The sequence below is a fragment of the Heterocephalus glaber genome, unplaced genomic scaffold, assembly GCF_053883595.1.
Source record: "Heterocephalus glaber isolate CG9 unplaced genomic scaffold, H.glaber_assembly_v1.0 deba00001673, whole genome shotgun sequence".
NCBI lineage: Eukaryota > Metazoa > Chordata > Mammalia > Rodentia > Bathyergidae > Heterocephalus > Heterocephalus glaber.
Window position 1 is genome coordinate 21,736,101 of NW_028258410.1, and position 18,153 is coordinate 21,754,253.

Below are 18,153 nucleotides of genomic sequence, written 5' to 3' on the forward strand. Positions count from 1 at the left end.
TGACTGAAGTCCTTAGCAAGGAACAGGCAGGGGGCCCATCCTCAACAGAGGACGCCGTTACTAGGCAACCCCTGACGGTCTAAACTGCAGCCCAAGAGCCACTTCCCCGCCCTAGTTGCCAAGGAGAACGACGCCCCAACTCAGCACTACCGTAAACCTGCGCGCTCTTGCGACACCGCCGCGCCTGCCGCTGCGTGCGCGCCCTCTGCCCCTATCTTTACTCTCCGCCCCGGCCGCCATTGCCTCGTGCCCGCGCCGGTCGGTTGGTGGCGCCTTTGTCCTACGGCGAGCAGGTGGGCTGAAGCGGAGGCGGCGACGGGCCTGAGGCGAAGGAGCGGCCAGGAGCCCGCTGCGCGGGTAGCGGTGAGTGCCCTGAAGCGGTGGCCATCCGCCGAGGCGTAGGGCTGACGGGCAGGCGGTTGAGGGGAGGCTGAGGCGAGGGCCCACTCGACGCTCGGCCGCGGCCTCTCTCCTCGGGTGCGCGCGGGGCTGCGCATGCCCGCTGCGGGGCGCGGCCGCCTCCGGCTCTCGTCAGGCCCAGACTTGGCCGGGCGAGCGGCCGTTGGTGGGCCGGGGTCGGCAGCGCTTGCTGTCTGTGCGCGAACCGTCGAATAGAGCCCCGAGGCTTTTCTCTAGGGTAGAGTCGCGCACCCCGCGCCCCTTTCTCGAGTCGGTGAAGTTGCTGTCCTGCGGGTTCTCAGCAAGTCGGTGGCGCATTCGCGTTGGATTCGAACCCGCGCTGAGGCGGCCGGTCTCGCGGGCGATCGGGGAGGTGTACGGAGCGCTGTTCCCAGTCGCCGCTGCCTCGCGACCCCCTGACTATGTCCTCGAGATGTCCCCTGCTCCCGTGACATCCCACCCCTGTAACTGACGCGGACTCCGGGCCCAGAGGACACGGAGAGAATCCGGGTCCGAGGTTGCCTGGAAATGAGTGACCGAGCCAGCGCCCGAGTCAGCTGGCTTTCCAGGGTCCTGACGCGGCCACTTTCCGCTTCCCGGTTACGGGCCAGGAGCATTTCTTAGTGCGGCGTTTCCTCAGTTTCCAGTCGCAAGCGTTGCACCTTTATGTCCGTGGATCATGTGTACTGTTTACCAGGGTTTTTTATTTTATTTTATTTTCTGTCTCCTTAAATACATTTGTTTAAAGCGGAAGCCTCAGTCACGAGCCTTATCATGGAAAGCCAATTACTTTTCTAATGATAATAAAAAATAAATACGTATCTATTGAAATAAACTGCGTCCTTGTTCCTCCTGAAGTTATTCTGTGTTCCACACTTTGGGAAACGCTGCCCTAGGAGTACGGGGTTAAATGTCCATCTGGCTTTCACTCTGTACACAGAATTTTTCTCTGTGGCATAGCAGATCCCGTGAAATGACCTGGGATCTTCACGGGTGATAAATGCATATGTATGCTTTCTCGTGGTCGACCGTTCTCGTTATCGACTTACAAGCATTAGTCCTGGGAAACTGCAAAAACTACTCAATTGCGTCCGGTGTGCCTTCTCAGTTTTCTTATAGTTTTGTGATGTGTTATCCACCTGACAGTTCATAAAAAGATATTTCTGAAAACGCTAATGGAGCCTCTTTGGATTTTAAGAACTCTAATGTTTTCTGGTATGAGTCAGTCTGAGTGTGAAAACTACCTTTGTGCCAATTTTTTGGAACCCAGTAAAGGCCAACCTTTGCATTGTGGGGATTGATGATCACTTGGGTGTTTGCTACTGTCGATTTTTTCCTTCATTCTAGTTTCTCTGCCTTTCCTTTAACTCATGTGTTGTCCTCCAGATAGATAGTCTTTGAAACCTCTGGCATTGAGACACTGATTTTCCTTCTGGAATGTGGTAGAGAAACCATATTGCAAGGCTCAATGGAAAGAATTTTTTGAGGTACAGGTTGCTCATTGTTGCATGCCTGTAAACACCCCATGTTTAAAGGAAGCTTAATGTATTTATAAATTAGTAGTAGTCTCTTCACAAGTTCTGTTTTTTAAGTGTGAAAAGATTTACTTAATTCATTGAAAGGAAACTCAGAAAGGTCAGCTAAGGCCATTCAGGCCTCCTCACCACCACCACCACAACTAAAAACTGTAAAACAACACAAAAAATATGTTTTTTTAAAGGAATAATCTATATTCTGCCTTGGTAATATAACAGTGTAGAGCTTACTTAAGGTTTAGGTTGTTCAAATTTCTAAGCCTATGTAGAGAAGATAGGAAAATTTGATTTTACTCAGGTGTCAATTTCATAATTTCATCAAATGGAACCTCATCTACTAGTGCTCAAAGGCTAAAAATAAACATCTTTTGGAAAGATTTTAGAAGTCTCATGAGACTGATGGTTTGAAACTTCCATTTTCAAATAACTATTGCATGTCTATTCCTGTAGATGGCAGTGCCTTTGTAAGCTAGTTACTTCTCAGAATTATTGGAGTTTTGTTGTGCTTTTAGAAGTGGAAAACCTGAAGGTGGGGGATGTGGCCAGGCATGGTGGTACACACCCGTAATCCCAGCTACTCAAGATGCTGAAGCAGGAGGATTTTAAGTTTGGGGCTAGCCTAAGCAATTCAGCAAGACCCTGTCTCAAAACAAAACTGGAAAACCTTTGGAGGAAATATATTTATAACTTTGTTCTCCCTTCAGTTTACATTATTCTCATTTTTTTGAGTCCCCATAGGAACAGTGCAACATCTACTCCTAAACTCAGTGTTACTCTTAGTAGTAATGGTAATATACACCTAGCCATGCGTATGGTAAATACCAAGCCATTTCCTCCTACCAGTCATCTTGGGGGATAGGTACACTAGTATTACATGTTTTCTGCACATAAGGACCAACAGCTCAAAGAGATTAGATTTCTTGCCCATGAACATATATTTAGCTACTGTTGGAGTTAAAAGATATTTTGATCAAACAAAATTCGGAAATGTTGAGGTAAGTGGTGTCATCACTCTACAACTTCTGAAAGGCTTTTATGTGCTAAACATGTGCAGTGTAGATGCCAGAGAGGACCAGTTCTTATGCTTTCTTACGCTTTCTCACACTATCCTCTCATGAACATCTTGAGGTGATAGTATGCCCCCAAACTGACTACTCTTTCTCCTGCACTGTTTCCTCTTTGTACCATGTGTTTTATTGACAAAGTTAACTGTGAAGGAGTTAAAAGGACAGTACCGAACAGAAAATAATCCTTGTTAATGAGAGGCATTAATTAAAGGAGCTGGGTAAGGCTACTGTCCAAAGCAGCAGAACATTCGGGAAGTATGCTGACAGATAAATGTATAATACCAGCATGCCTGCTGCTTTTGAAATGATAGCTTTATTACCACTAGATATGAATATTTATAGGGATGGTCATTTTCAGTCTTTATCCTATCACTAAAAAGAGCTAATAGGCCAGCTGGACCAATTTTATGTTGAGAAAATAAATTCTTTCATAAGAATCAGAACTTTTTGAGACCATAGGACTGGACTCTTTTTTCCATTTATTTCATTTTCAAAATACTGTTGACTTATATAAAAACTAGGCAACTTTAGTCAAAAATTGTACATCTTCAGCTTTACTGTCCAAGATTTGGCTGTGGAATGCTTGAACTACTGAAGATTAGGTTGGTCCTGCAGCTAGTGGGCAAAATACTGAGAATTTCAAATTAGAAGTAATTTGATTTTGAGTACACTTAATTATGCAATTGGAGAGAGAAGTAGTAATAACATACTTAGGGTGGAGTGATGTGTTTGTTTTTAATCTTTCTTTCTAAATTACTTTTGATATCCACAAGGAAAAATTAGGAAAACAAGATTTTAATAAAACCTTAAAACTAGCTATAAATATTTTTAACTGAATCTTTTGCAGCCTTTGGGAAACTTATCCTTAGGACAGCATTTATCAATATCTGATCCCTGGATTGGACACATATCTCAGTAGTAGAACACTTGGCTAGCAATGTGTGAAGCCCTGGGTTCAAATCCTAGCACTGGAAAAAAAAATTAAAAATTCTGATCCCAAAGAAATTCAGTCAGGGTCACTAGAACAAGTTGAAGGTACAGATTCTTGGATGCAGTTCCTTATCCTTCTCTCCCAACTGTCTAGACTCTGGAGGTGGGAATCCAGGGAATCTGAATTTCAAAAGCCAGTTAGAGGGGCCAGGGATTTAGCTCAGTGGTTCTGCCGCCAGCCCTGAAAGCACAGAGACCGAAGTTCGATCCCCAGTACAGAAAAAAAAAAAAGCCAGTTGGAGAGCCGCTGATATAGTACTTTTTTAAAAACTGAATTTTCACTGTAAATAGAAAGTTAAAGCAGATTCTAGAACTAATCTAGTTGTATCTCAAATTACTGTCAATGACAGCTGTACTTTATTGTTGAATCTGCTTTGAACAAGACCTTAACTGTAAGATGTTTTTGGCTTAATTGTTTAAACTAGCTCACTTCTTGGCCTTTTAGCTAAGACCAAGTGCATAGTTTGAAGTAGAGATATTAGAAATACTTAGAATATCTGAGGAGCTTTTAATATTTTAATTCCTTCCATTCACATCATTAGAATGTTTTTACCTCTTCAGAGCAAAGAAAGCATATCTACCAAGATCCCATGATCTGCTTATTAACTTTAGATTTGTTCCACTTTGCTTTTAGTGGTGTGAATATGAAATTATGTGTAGCCATTTTTCTCTTGTGGCAAAGATTTACATTTAGATATGAAAACAAAATGGTTCAAAGAAAAAGCAAGACTTCTGCCCCTAGGAGCAAAACACTGCTAACTTTGGCAATTTGCCCTTCAAAAAACAGTGGATAGTATGCTATCAAAAAATGATAGTCTTGGGCCAGGGATTTAGCTCAGTGGTTCTGCCGCCTGCTGTGCAAGCGCAAGGACCCGAGTTTGATCCCTGGTACCAGAAAAACAAAAACAAAAACAAAAAAATGATAGTCTCATCTGACTATCACACGCTTATAATCCCAACCATCTGGGAGGCTGAGGTGGGAGGACTGAGAAACTTGGTAAATTCCTGTCTCAGAAAATAAAAAGGAGGGCCAGGGATTTAGCTCAGTGGTTCCACCACCTGCCTCGCAAGCACAAGGTCCCGAGTTTGATCCCCAGTACCAAAAATAAAAAATGCAAGGGACTAGGGATGTAGTTCAGTGGTAGAGTGCCCAGGTTTAATTCCTAACACTGCAAGAGAAGTCACAGTAGTCTTTTTCCTGTCTTTCTATAAGCAGGTAATTGAAAGAAGCTTAACTGTTTAATTTTTTAAATGCTCAAATGAAACGAAAGAGAAGTGGTAGATGGCACACTCTTCCTGTGGAAGAATAGTGACCTTAAAATTGCATATTATTATTATTAACCTTAGAGATCTGGAAACTTGGGTTGATGATTCCATTTGCTTTGGAGGTAACACTGTAGTTTTACTTTTTATATTGTTTTCAGGGATAATATTTATATTTTAGCCATTATCATGACATTTCCTTTATAACAAATTCTTTCCTCTTTAACATGGGCTTAGGAAGATTTCTAAAATGCAGGGCGTAAGTATGTGATATGTTATGATGTATGAGCTGAAGGAATAAATAGATTTAATAGAGTAGTAGGTCCCAAATATCTGCGAACAAGTTTGTTAAAATACAGATTCCTAGACTTAGTACTTATATTCTATGTGAGTTTGAGACAGACTGGAAATTTGATTTTTAACTGTCTTCTAGGTGGTATTGATATGTCTTCATTAAGGAAATATGATACACATACACACATATACATAGAAATGGGAAGTTGTTTAATGGATATAGTTTCACTTTAGTAAAATGAAAACGTGTGGAGCACTCTTGCACAGCAGTGTGGATATACTTGACACTACTGAACTGTACACTTAAAAATATTTAAGATAGCTGGAAATGTAGCTCAGTGGTAAGATGCCTGCCTAGTATTTTTGAGGCCTTGGGTTCCATCCCTAGCTCTAGAAGGAAGGAAAAGAGGGAAAATGGTGAATTTTTTGTTAGCTGTTTTTTACTACAAGAAAATGAAGAGTTTTGTTGTCTTTATTTCTGAACAGTGAATTGGATTAACAGGTTGTTGGCTATTAATTACTGACTCTTCTGGCCACCTGTCCATTTTATAGCCCTTTATTGAAGGTAAAATTATGACCTTTCTATAATTTCCTCCAACCTGTTGCTTCAGTGTCAAACCAGCGGTCGTTGAAGAGCATTACTGTAATGGGTAATATTTTCAATGTCTTAGGCTTAAATGCTTCCCCCTTTTTAGGGTAATATATATAAAGTAAAGCTTCATTAATTTGACTTTGGTTATGGCAGTTCAGTTCATAACCTCCTAACAGGTCCTCTTACCACCAATTCGTTTTCCATAGCAAAGTGTTTTGCAGTCTAGAACTAGTCTAACTCTAACTTCATCTGTCATTCCTCTCTCTTCCTCCTATCTTTCTACATTCCCAGCACTAAACTTTCTGTAGTTTTCTAACTTACTGTGTCCTTCACACCATTCTTTTACCTTTGCATGTGCTGGAATGACTTTCTCTTTCTGATAAACTACTCATCCCTCAGGTCCCAGTTTAAATGTTATTTTCAGGCCTTCCCTGCCTCCTTCTCCACCACATACATACACACACACACACACGCACGCACGCACGCACGCACGCACATATATATATTCTTCCCAGTCCGTTTTCTGTCCTGGTCCTCTCCTGTGCCACACACAAATACAAAATTATGTCTCTATTATCTCTAGCATGATCTCACTTTATGTTGTAGTTATTGTACATGTGTTGTGATCTTCTTTATTAAACAATGAATTCCTTTAAATCAGAGGCTTAATCTATCATTTCCATATATCTAAGGCCTAATACAGTATATGATACATAGGAGGCATGTGGCAAAAGGAGAGTCACTGAAACAAGGTACTAATTTTAAGCTATTTTTTTCACATTAATTAGCTTAGTTTACTCAGAAACACTAAATTCTCTATTTGTACAATTTAGTTGAAACTTTTGTAGCTCAGGTTTTACTAGTTTTGATTAGGTTAGCCTTTGTGAATCCAAATTAGTTTTTTCTCTTAGCTGATTTTCTCCTTGAATCAACACAGATAAAACAGGTAGACTATCTGTTTTATCAAGAAGGAAATATAGGTTCAGAGAAATCATAAGATTTGACTAAATTCCCCCAAAGTAGGGATACAGCTCAGATTTGCTGATCTCTACCCAAGTGTTCTTTCCTTAAAAGATGAAAAAGTGAATTGTGTTATGAGAGATAAGCCAGGCAGAGAAAGACAAAAACTGTACGTCCTCACTTATATATGGACTCTAAAGCAATAAAATTCTTAGAATTGGAGAGTAGAATGGTGATTACTAGCAGCCTGAAGGTTGGGGAAAGGATGGGCAAAGGGTAGAAAGTTGCAGTTAGACAAGAGGAATAAATGATAAGTATGTAAAATGATGGGTGGTAATTAACTTGATTTAATTATTTCACACCCAGTGTATGTATGTATTTCATAATATCACTGGGTACCTCATAATTATATATGATTATAATTTGTCAAAAATAAATTTAAAGGGCCAGGGATTTAGCTCAGTGGCACCGTGCCTGCCTCAAAAGTGCAAGGTCATGAGTTCTATCCCTGGGACCAAAAAAAAAAAATTTTTTTTTAAATAAATAAGTTTAAAAGTTGAACTAAAAAGGGGAGGGGCTGGGAGTATATCTCAGGGTGGAGTGCTTGCTTAGCATGCTCAAGGCACTGGGTTCTATCTCCTGTATAGCAAAAGAAGAACAAGCAGAAGAAAAAGAAGCAGGAAATTAAAATAAATGTTGATAAAGAATTTTTTCAAAATAATTTTTATCTGACGAGTTAAAGTGAATAGAATTTCAATAGCCAAAATCAGAAATATTGTATTTTGAGGTGATAGAATTAGAGTGGTAATTGAATTAGTAGATCTACTCTTATTGGGTTATCTGTGAGCCATTTACTATTGAAGTGTCTAGCTTAGAGTGGCTCTTTTCCATGTTCTACGAGCATTTGGTTAGAGTCTTAGCAAGAATGTTTTGAATGGAAATCATGGCTTTGCACTCCCTGATGGAGACAACGTAGCATAATTACTTTATGTGAGAAGGACTGGGTTTGAGTACCAGCTCTCTCTCCTGGTGATAGTGTGGCCTCACTTAATTTACCTGTCAGATTTCATCATTAACAAAATACTCATAATCATACTTAACTCAGAGAGTTGTATAGTTTGGGTGAAATAACACACATAATGTTCTTAGGCCCAGGAACAGAGAAAGCATTTTGTAAATGTAAGTTATTGTCCCTCCATCCCTATTCCCAGGAATATTATTCTCATGCAGTTAAAGTTATAGTAAACATTTTATTAGAGAACTAAAGAGATAATCAAATATGAGAGAATGTGTAGCATTCAAAGTGAGTTAAGTTAAAAGGTTGATTTAGAAACCAAGCAAGCATAACATTTTCCTATCCCTGACTTGTTACAATATAATTAATTGCAATATTCTTGGCATTACGGTGTATCATCCAAGTCATCTTTATGAATATGGTTTGAGAAGTCCTGTCATCCCCCCTCATAAGTTGGGGGATTTAATTTGTGGTAGCTGCTGTCTTGTCAGGATTTTCCAAGTGACATTATCTTTATCTTCATTTAATTTCAATTTAGTCATTCCTAGGAGTTGTTTTCAGCTAAGGCTTTTGAGTGGTTTTATTTTATTTGTAAGCATTTACTGATATTGTATAGGCTTCTGGATTCCTTGAGCACTCAGTAGTGATGCTGTCACTAAGAATTGTGGTTCATAATACTTTTCTCATCCTCATTGTTTTCTATTGCTATAACAATAGAAAATTGCTGTAGCCTGTAAAGTGTAAAATCTGGTTTTAAAATGAAAAAGAGTTGTTTTATGGTGGCACACTTAAAAAAAAATAGGTAAAGCAAAGCAGTTCTTGCTACTATGAATGAAACATGTATTTTTATTTATAACATTATTCAAGGACCATTGTGTGAACCCTGTCTGGCATACTAAAATAAAATTGTAGATTAGGTACTCTGTCTGTTTGGGAGTTCTTCACCCCATTCTTTTAAGGTTTAAAAATGGCTCTGCCACTTGCTGTATTACACCATGCTTTCTAGATGACTGTATGTTCCCGGTTTTTCTCCTTGTATGTAAAATCCCTTGAGTTGATGCTATTTTACTTGATTTAAAAATCTTTAATTGGGGCCGGGGATTTAGCTCAGTGGTTCCACTGCCTGCCTTGCAAGCAGAAGGACCCGAGTTCGATCCCCGGTACCAAAAAACAAACAAACAAACAAAAATCTTTAATTGAGGTCCGGGGATTTATCTCAGTGGTTCTGCCGCCTGCCTCACAAGCGCAAGGACCCGAGTTTGATCCCCAGTACCAAAAAAAATCCTTAATTGAAAGTGCTTTTAACTTGAAGTTTTCAGAAGACCACTTAGAAATAAAAAATTTTCAGACCATGGTTAAGCATCTCATGATGGTGATGGTGATTTTGAATGGCATTCATGGGCCGGGGATTTAGTGCAGTGGTTCCACTGCCTGGCCCACAAGCGCAGGGTCCCGAGTTCTATCCCCAGTACCAAAAAAAAAAAAAAAAAAGCTAGAATGGCATTCACATCACCAGTATAATTACCAAAGTATAGAAATGCCAACGAAGTTAAAATTGAAAAGACACTGAGACTGTCTTTGGGTCTTAGAGGTAGTTGACCAGGATAAGGTCTACCAGAAGGAGAAAGAAGTACCATTTCCCCTTTATATGCAAAGGAAATATTACATCTCTTCTTGGAAAGACTCCCAAGTTGCCACTGACTTGTTGATTAACTTCTCTCCAATTACAATTCTCTATCTGATGTCCAGAAAGATCTTCAAATTGCACTCTGAAGGAAAAACTTACTCCTACCTTCAGTTAACAGGAACTCAGAGGTTCTCCAAAAGTTCTGTGTGTAGATATATTAGGATATTTTTATGTACGGGAATTTGTGGTAATGTTGGTGATTGTATGTTCACAACTCTTACTGAAAAACCCTAGGGAAGTCCTCTTGGATAAAGATGAAATTGTTAAAAATTTCCAGGTCTTGGGCTGGAGAAGTAGCTCAGTGGTAGAATGCCTACCTAGCATGTACAAGCCTGGGTTCAATCCCTAGCATTACCAAAAAAGGGCAAGGGGACCCAAGTCTCATTTTCTCCCATACCTGAGCCAAGTTTAAGGAGCTCGTAAATAAAAATAAATGGACACTCAACATACCATACTAAAAGTATGCTGATCTCTAAAATGAAGAAAATGGTCTGAAAATTCTCTTTTTTTGCATAAGAAACATAAGCCACACAATCCAAATATATAATTGTTTTAGGCTACCCAATGAAAATATGCAATCAAGTTTAGTTTACAGTACAATCTTAAATGTTCTTTAAGCTTTCAAGTAATTGCAAACATTTTTTAACCAAATTCGAAGTAAAATATTTACCTCCTACATTCTTTCTGGAACCAGTTTTATCTCAGTGGTACATAATATATGGACACTGTGATCTCTTCAGTCTTATAGGTGGGCACTCACAAAACTGGATACAATGTAATACTCTTTTTCATATACTGAAGACAAATTATAGCATTGACGTATACTTACCAATTAAAGTAGTACCATATATTCTCTATTCTTATTTAAATGCTTGCCAAATCTAGTCAGTGTTTAGTTGAGCTTTTATTCACAAGACTATTTAATAATATATGGAATCTTGCTGACAATATGATACTTATTTAAAAGAAATCTTTATACACCACACCAGTGTATTCTAGTGATACTTTTACATCACCTCTCTGAATTGCACCTATCCTATATTAGAAAGAAGTGCAAAGTAAATGGGCAGACTAGATCAGTAATGTCTTCCAAACTTGAACTGATATTCTTCATGATTATGTATAAAAGAATTAGATATTAGCAATAAGGCCTGTCATTATATAATGTATAATTCAGATATTTGTGAACTTTTAAGAGTTGTAAATGTTAAAGGCCATGTGCAAGTATTATTGGCCAAGTCTTATATAGAAAATATTTCTGGATTTTTTTAATAGGGGGATTATATTCTGTGTCTGCTTAATTGAAAAAGTAAAACATAATTTAAGTAGACTATATTTTTCTGACCTTAGATTTATGTTATCTTCAGTTTTGTCAGAGCCACCCTTCTGTGCAAGGAGCAGGAACTCAAAATTTAACAGAACAGGGTAAAGACTATGCCAGACTCTTCTAAGTTTCTTGTTATTGCTGTGGTCTTTGACATGATAGAAAATTGCTTGGGATTTTAAAAATACATAATTACTATTTTCAAGCACTCTAATTATGTGAATGTTTAATACCATCTAAGTTAGTAAATATGCTATTAATTGCTTAATATGGAACAAGAAAAACAAAAATATACTGCAGCAGGAAGCAGTTTATTTCTCCATCTAAATATGAAATTTTGATGCATGTATTTATAAGGCATATACAGATTATCAGGTAGAACTGGGTGTGATGCTACACACCTATCATCCTAGCACTTTGAGATGCTGGGGCACAAGTATGGCGAATAAGCTCAGCTTGGGCAACTGAGTGATTTAGTGAGACCCTGGTATCAAAATAAAGGGGGAAGGGGATGTAATTCAGTGCAGAGCCCCTGGGTTCAGTCCCCAGTACTGAAAAAAAAAGCCCAGTGTTATTTTGGGGCATAAGTCGGTATATTTCTTTAAATATTTCATCTCTTCTTAAAACATATCTTTTTGTTTATTTTCTGTAAGGCAGGTATGTTTTGTTTTTAGCAAAGCAGAATTTACCTGCATAAATTGGCTTTTCTGTAAGCTTGTAAGATTCCACTATGCCAGCCTTCTCTAATGAATACATCTTATGAAGAGTGTTTCATTACCTAGCCCTACTATAGCAAATGCCAATTCTTATTCTTAGGTACTTATTTATGAAGGTTATAGATATTAGCAGGTCATGTTCTTTGCAATAAAAAATTAACATTCTTTCCTACATGTCATTCTGAAAGAGTCTATACAATAGAATCCAATACAAGGCACACTAAAAGGAAGCCCCGTCTGTCCACTGTGGCACACACTTGTTAGTCTAGCTACTCAGGAGACTGAGGCAGGAGTATCACAAGTTTGAGTTCAGCCTGAGCAACATCAGAGAGACCCTAAGATAAATAAAAAGGCTGTTGATGTAGCTTAATGGTAGAGGGCCCCTGGGTGTATTCTCAAGTAGCCTCCCCCTCCAAAAGGAGGCCCTGCTTCATGGAATAATTTAGTTTTAAGACAATGGAGTCTAGCTAGTATTTCTTTGTAATATAAAATAGAATTGCCTTTAATCTCCCTCCACCAAGTCTCCTTGTCTTTCCTCTACTTCCCTTCCCACCAAAGAGGGTGGAAATCTTACAGCTGGCTCTTGTGTAGAAAACAATGTTGTCCTCCTTTTGGAGGGGGGGTATTAGGTTTAGGGTTTGGCAGAATGTTAGCATTGACAAAATCAGTTTTAAACTATGTGTTAGCTAGAAAACTGAGGGTTCTTACCCAGCTATGACAATGTATTATCTTATTTTAATAATAAAAATTGCCCAAGTGACCATGTGTCTCTGCTGAATGGATTTTCTTACACCATCTGGTTATCACTGTAATTTTTTTGTTGTTGCTTTCATTTAAAATGTGCTGATGATCTTGTTTTTATTCCATAGCATTGAACAGATGGGTTGATTATTCTTTACAGATATTAATAAGGCAGCGGAAAGAAGAAATATGAATACGGCTCCATCAAGACCCAGCCCCACACGAAGGTAAAGTACCCTGAAGCAGTGAGTTACCTTGGGAGAGTTGGGCTCTGGGGAGTTAAGCCCAACTTCATGCATCAAAGGTCTTTTCTTCCCCCCCAACAAATCAGAAACGCTCAAGCAAACAATAAGAACATGAACCTTGTATGAAGGGCCTTGCTGCTTTTTTAAAACATACATCAGGAGATGCAGAGGAAGCTTTGTGTTTTCGGTGACAAACCCAGCAAGTTCAGTTTGCAACATGAGTTGCAGGCAATTGAAGAGGATAAACCTCTGTCTTTCCCCAGCTCACGTGTCACTGGGAGCCTCCAGAGCAGAAGGAGCGCCCCAGGGTCGTTGGTGTGTGCCATACTTCATTGCAGCAGGCAGCAGAGATTCGACTCTTCATTCCAAATGGCTGCTGGTCCAGATGTTAACCCAGGTTTACGGAAAGAGCTGCTTGAGAGATTGCTGCTGTGCCTGTGCTGCAGATCCCCTGTTTGCTCGCATGCTTGGGTTTCTGTTTGAGGGTAAATAAAAAGGGCAAAACACTTCACTTCTCAAAAGTCTCCCTTTTTCTTAGCTTTCTTGGAAATAGAGGGCATTTTCCCAGTATTTTTCCTTTCACTGTCTACAAAAGAGCTAGTCCTGATGTACACCCTCAAGACGCAAATTAAATTGGTCCATTCTCTCAATGAAGAGCATTACTAATGTTACCATTTACAACAAAGATGAGGATTTTATATCCAAACTTTCTGGTTCCATAATAGCACACACGTGGATGCAGTGTGTCCAGTTTTGTCTGGAATGTGGACAGATAAGATACATTTCATATCTGGTGTCTGTTCAAAGCTCATGTGGATCCTCTATGGATTTTGCCTTTGCCTCAAGGTAAAATCCCCTATTTTCACAGAAACCACTTACCTAAACTACATCCCAAGTAAACTACATTTCCTACAGTGAACTGAACACTGCAGAGATTTCTAATTTGTATTGATAATTCCACGGGACCTGAGGATACACCCAAGTAACTGAACAATTGCGCATAACGTATAGCTATCCTGCTTTCAAACATAATTACAGGAAAGAATAGCTTCTGTGTGTTGGATTCTTTGTCCATTCTGCCTATACAGAGGAGTTGAATCCAACACCACAGCTACAGCTGCACCACGGGTCAGGCAGATGCCATGGCCATCCATTAGTTTCATTGCAGAAAAGGGTATGTACATTATTATTCTCTCTAACATCATAAAGAATGCCTGCAGTTTCCAGGTAAACACCATGTTGATTGGTTTGTTGGTATCTGTGTAGCCTGAACACAAGCAAATTCATAGAACTTCAACAGTTCCATATAACATCTGTTTCCATTCGTCTACATCTAACTATGGTGCAGATATTGGGCAGTCCCATCTGTATTGTTTTCCTAATTGTCCCAGTAAATATAACATAGGAATGACAGATTATATCTAATGGTCAGAAATATGAGGCTCCCATTGGAAGCAGTAGTTGCTAAATAGCTTGAAAAGAGACAGTGTGTGTGTCTGATTTCCAGAGAATACTAGTGTATATGTTTCTCAACCAGTTGGCTTTACCAGAAGGAGCATGGAATTTAACTGTAAAGACTTTGGACTCAACTTCTAAAACCCTCCCCATTTTCTATTATCTCGGTGATGCTTGTGATCTCTAGATAATAGCATCTGTGTTTTTGAAGGTTTAAGCACACACACACATATTGCAGAATATAAAATAGTTCTTATTTCTCTTACACATTGAGGGGTTTTTATATCATCCTAATAATGATACTTAACCAGATGAGTTAACATTTCCAGTTGATTGTAAATACTCAAGCTTTGCCGTTTTGGAGAAATCACCAGCTTCCTTGGTTAGAATCCTGTATAGCTATTGCCAGGGTATTAAAGAGGTTAATTTCATCCCAAAGTAAAATGCAGTTCCATAGTGTCATCTATAAAGGAAGAAATAGCTTTATGCTTTCTTTATAACACCCCTGTCATAAAGAGACATATAAACTGTACAAGAGAGAGCTTTTTAAAATGAACTTTTTGGGCCAGGGATTTAGCTCGGTGGCACTGTGCCTGTCTTGCAAGCGCAAGGTCCTGAGTTCGATCCCCAGTACCAAAAAAAACCCCTCTTTGCCAGATACATAAATGTACAAGTCACCTTCATATACCTCTTAAAAATATCACCTTCCTCAGAACTAAGTTCTAAAATGAGGTCGTTTGGATTTGGATAGGGTTGTGGCTTCCTGCTTTATTTACAATCAATAGAAGGGATAACTAGGTTAATTTAGTCCATCAACACTCAGTTTTCACTTTGGTAATGTGTGCCTAACTGGGTTCCTTAGCATGTTTTTTAGATGGTAAAGTCATGTTTCTTTGCTTCAGGGAAGAAGGGTGGTCATATTTAATAAATTTGTTCTAAATTCCACCTAAAATCTGAACAGAGTTGCAGATTTTTACTTTAAAAAAGAGAGGAGGGTCCAGGGAATGATTCAAAGTGAGTGCTAACATTTCAGTCATTGACCTGATCATGTCTTATCTCTTAAGATTCACCAGTAGAACAGAAGTAAAATACAAAGAGTGAGCAAGTGGTTAACCTGTCAGGGACTAATGATTTCTCTCGGGCTGAACACTGGATATCACTTTGGGTGCATGCACATCCAGTCAAAACCTTGAGGTAATTCCAAATGTATGAGTATATTGACAATTTGTGTGGCCCCAGGCACGGGAATACATTGTTCACTGGAATGATACTGTAACAAGTATTTCCTTAAGATATGCCTTTATGTCTTCAGTGCTATCTACTTTTAATAAGAAAATTGTTTTTAACCATGTTGGCAAGACCTTCATAACACTGTTTTGCTGAACGTTAACCTTGAGTGTCAAAACACCCAAGTGTCATTGGGAGTTTTCACAGGATTATCACCTCTGCAAATGTCTCTGTAAACCCCAATTTTGCTGGCTTTGTGCTGTGTTCAGTAATGTGTCTCCCCAGTGACTCTAGCTGTCAATGTATAATTCTGACAATATTGGCTCAGCCAAGCACAGAACTCTGCATGAGAGAGCCCTGCTCTGGATCACATTTCAGCCTAAATTCTTATCATTTAACCCTTGGGCCACTTCATTGGACCCTTTTAAGTACATTGCACAGTTGCCATATAAATTGTATATCATTGATACTAGGCAATGTTCCTTCTTTAAAGACTGGGTCACTGTTCTGGGTGTGCCCTAATTCTCAGTTCAGTACACCACCTTGGCAAACCAAGCCATTGAGCATACCCCTATGCAAACTATTGATCCCTGTGTTATAAAGAAGAATGTATTTTCTAAACTTTACCTTATGACCTTAAGAAGAACAAATAGAATCAACTTGTCTATGTCAAGTCTTCTTCAGAGAATTTTCCTCATATTTGTGAAGGCTGTTAAGTGTTTGGTACCACTTTGGTGAAAGTCACTGGGAATTGGCTCATCGGAAATAACCTGGCTTGGGAGATTGGCTTATCAGACATAACCTGGCTGTGGACAAGTTTCCTGTATGACCTGCAAGGCCTTCTACTTGTCCTCAAGACCTTAATTCTTTTGATAACTGCTTGCTCCTTGTGTATGAAACAGCCTCAGCTTGTGTTGGGCCTCACAATTAAAAATTACCAAGCTATGATTGCCTCTGCACTAACACCTGGAGAAGAGTCATCAGTTCTCAGCAAGTATCACCTCTACCCACAGCGAAGTCATCTTTGTGCTTGAGAAAATCATCAGCTTGCTTCCTTGGGAGAAGCATGGACACTTAGAAAATTTGGATCTGTGAGTGTGAATCTCATTGCACCCCATATTCTTCCTACATCTGATGGCAAAAGTCTGCACAACCCTTTTATTTCTAACAGTAGCATGGAGCTATCATGATGGGGGATCAACACAGCACCAAGCCATTTAGATACTATTTGTGGACAATATCTGTGACCGAAGTTTGAACTGATGAAGGATTTTCTTAGGGTCAAAAAGAGGGGGGGCCTGGCCCTCCCAAGAAATATTCCAGTGAACAGAAAGAAGATACCTCTTCAGAAAAGAAAAAGTCAGGGGCCTTTCTCCCTGACCTTCTCTACAGCTAAGGCCAAAGAACACCGTCCTGGATCTGAGATTTCATTCTCTAGCCAAAGAACAGCTCAAGGTCCATCACAGTCTACTAGGCTGATCATCATCTATTAGTTCTTGGTCTGTAGGCTTTTTGATGCCTGTTACCCTAAAGCTCCTTTAGACCTCAGCAAGAAAAGCACTTCTACCAGAAGCGTATTACTTGCCATTTGAGCCATGATTTTTCCCCTCACCTATCCCTCCCTTACCGCTTAAATGTTTTCCAATGGTATGACCTGGTTTCTCTCGAGGCAGAGAGCATTTTACCTCCCCCACATACACATCCTGGCTGAACAGATAAGAAGCTTACCGTGCAGTTTTAGTTGTGTTTGCCATGTGCTTCAGTTTGTGTACTGTAGTGGTGAAATTTGTGTAACCACTGTTCAGTTTCTTTTTAGCCTCTAGTGACATGGTACATGAGGATGTAATGCATTGGTTCTCCTTAGTAAAACATCTCTGGTGCCACGCAGTGATATTGTGAATCTTATTATGCTCCAGAAACTTACTTACCACCTAAGGTCAAGCTTCTTGTGCAGGAGGCTTTGTCCTCTTGATATTCCAAATCCTGTACACTGTACCACCCTTTTCTTAACTGTATTCTTGCTTTGAGAAAACTGGTGGGGCCAGCAACAGGAGATCTTTTGCTTGGAGGAGTTCTTTGTTTGGGTCCTAAAGTGACCCTAAAGGGTTTTTTGTTTTGTTTTTCTCTCCAAAAGAACAGCAGTCTGCCATAATGTTTATCTTATAGAGAAAGGGGGAAAAAAGCTTTGCCTTTTCATTTTGGAGAATTATTATCTTCTCTCTTCATACTTCCACTGCTCTTTTGATTCTCTTACCCCTTCTACATTTTTACCCTGAAGGAAATTGAGAGGAGATAGGTAGTTTTGTTATAGATGGACTTTAGATTCTTTGAGGAAAGAGACTTAAACTAGAAACACAGACCCAGACTTTCCTGTAAGAAGGGTAATAGTCCACCTAGAGGAATAGATTTTTACAGGTAAGTAAGGTTGTTCAGTGGATTTAAAAGAATGAGAACCATTGGGGTTGGGCGTGTAGCTCGGCAGTAGAGTGCTTTCCTAGCATGCATGAAGCTCTGGGTTCAATCCCTAGCACCACAAAAAAAGTGAGAACCAAATGTGACATTTATAATTATCCTAAGGCTGTGAATAACGTGCTGGGACATGGTGTTTTATCTACGTCCCCTGGCCCCATTTCCACCAGCCCA

General features: G+C 39.5%; 1 protein-coding gene across 2 annotated transcripts in view; it reads left to right on the forward strand.

Annotated features, from left to right (window-relative positions):
- Window positions 1-228: 228 nt before the first annotated feature.
- The window catches only part of Ncoa5 (nuclear receptor coactivator 5), a 34,632-nt gene continuing 16,707 nt past the window's right edge, over window positions 229-18,153 (forward strand). Inside the window, exons 1-2 of one of the 2 annotated variants that reach the window (XM_004858117.4) lie at window positions 229-363; window positions 12,744-12,810. In XM_004858117.4, coding sequence (XP_004858174.1) covers window positions 12,773-12,810 — 38 coding nt within the window. In that variant the 5' untranslated portion in view covers window positions 229-363; window positions 12,744-12,772. The remainder of the gene's footprint in view (window positions 364-12,743; window positions 12,811-18,153) is intronic. The other variant, XM_021238909.2, reaches the window with a different exon arrangement.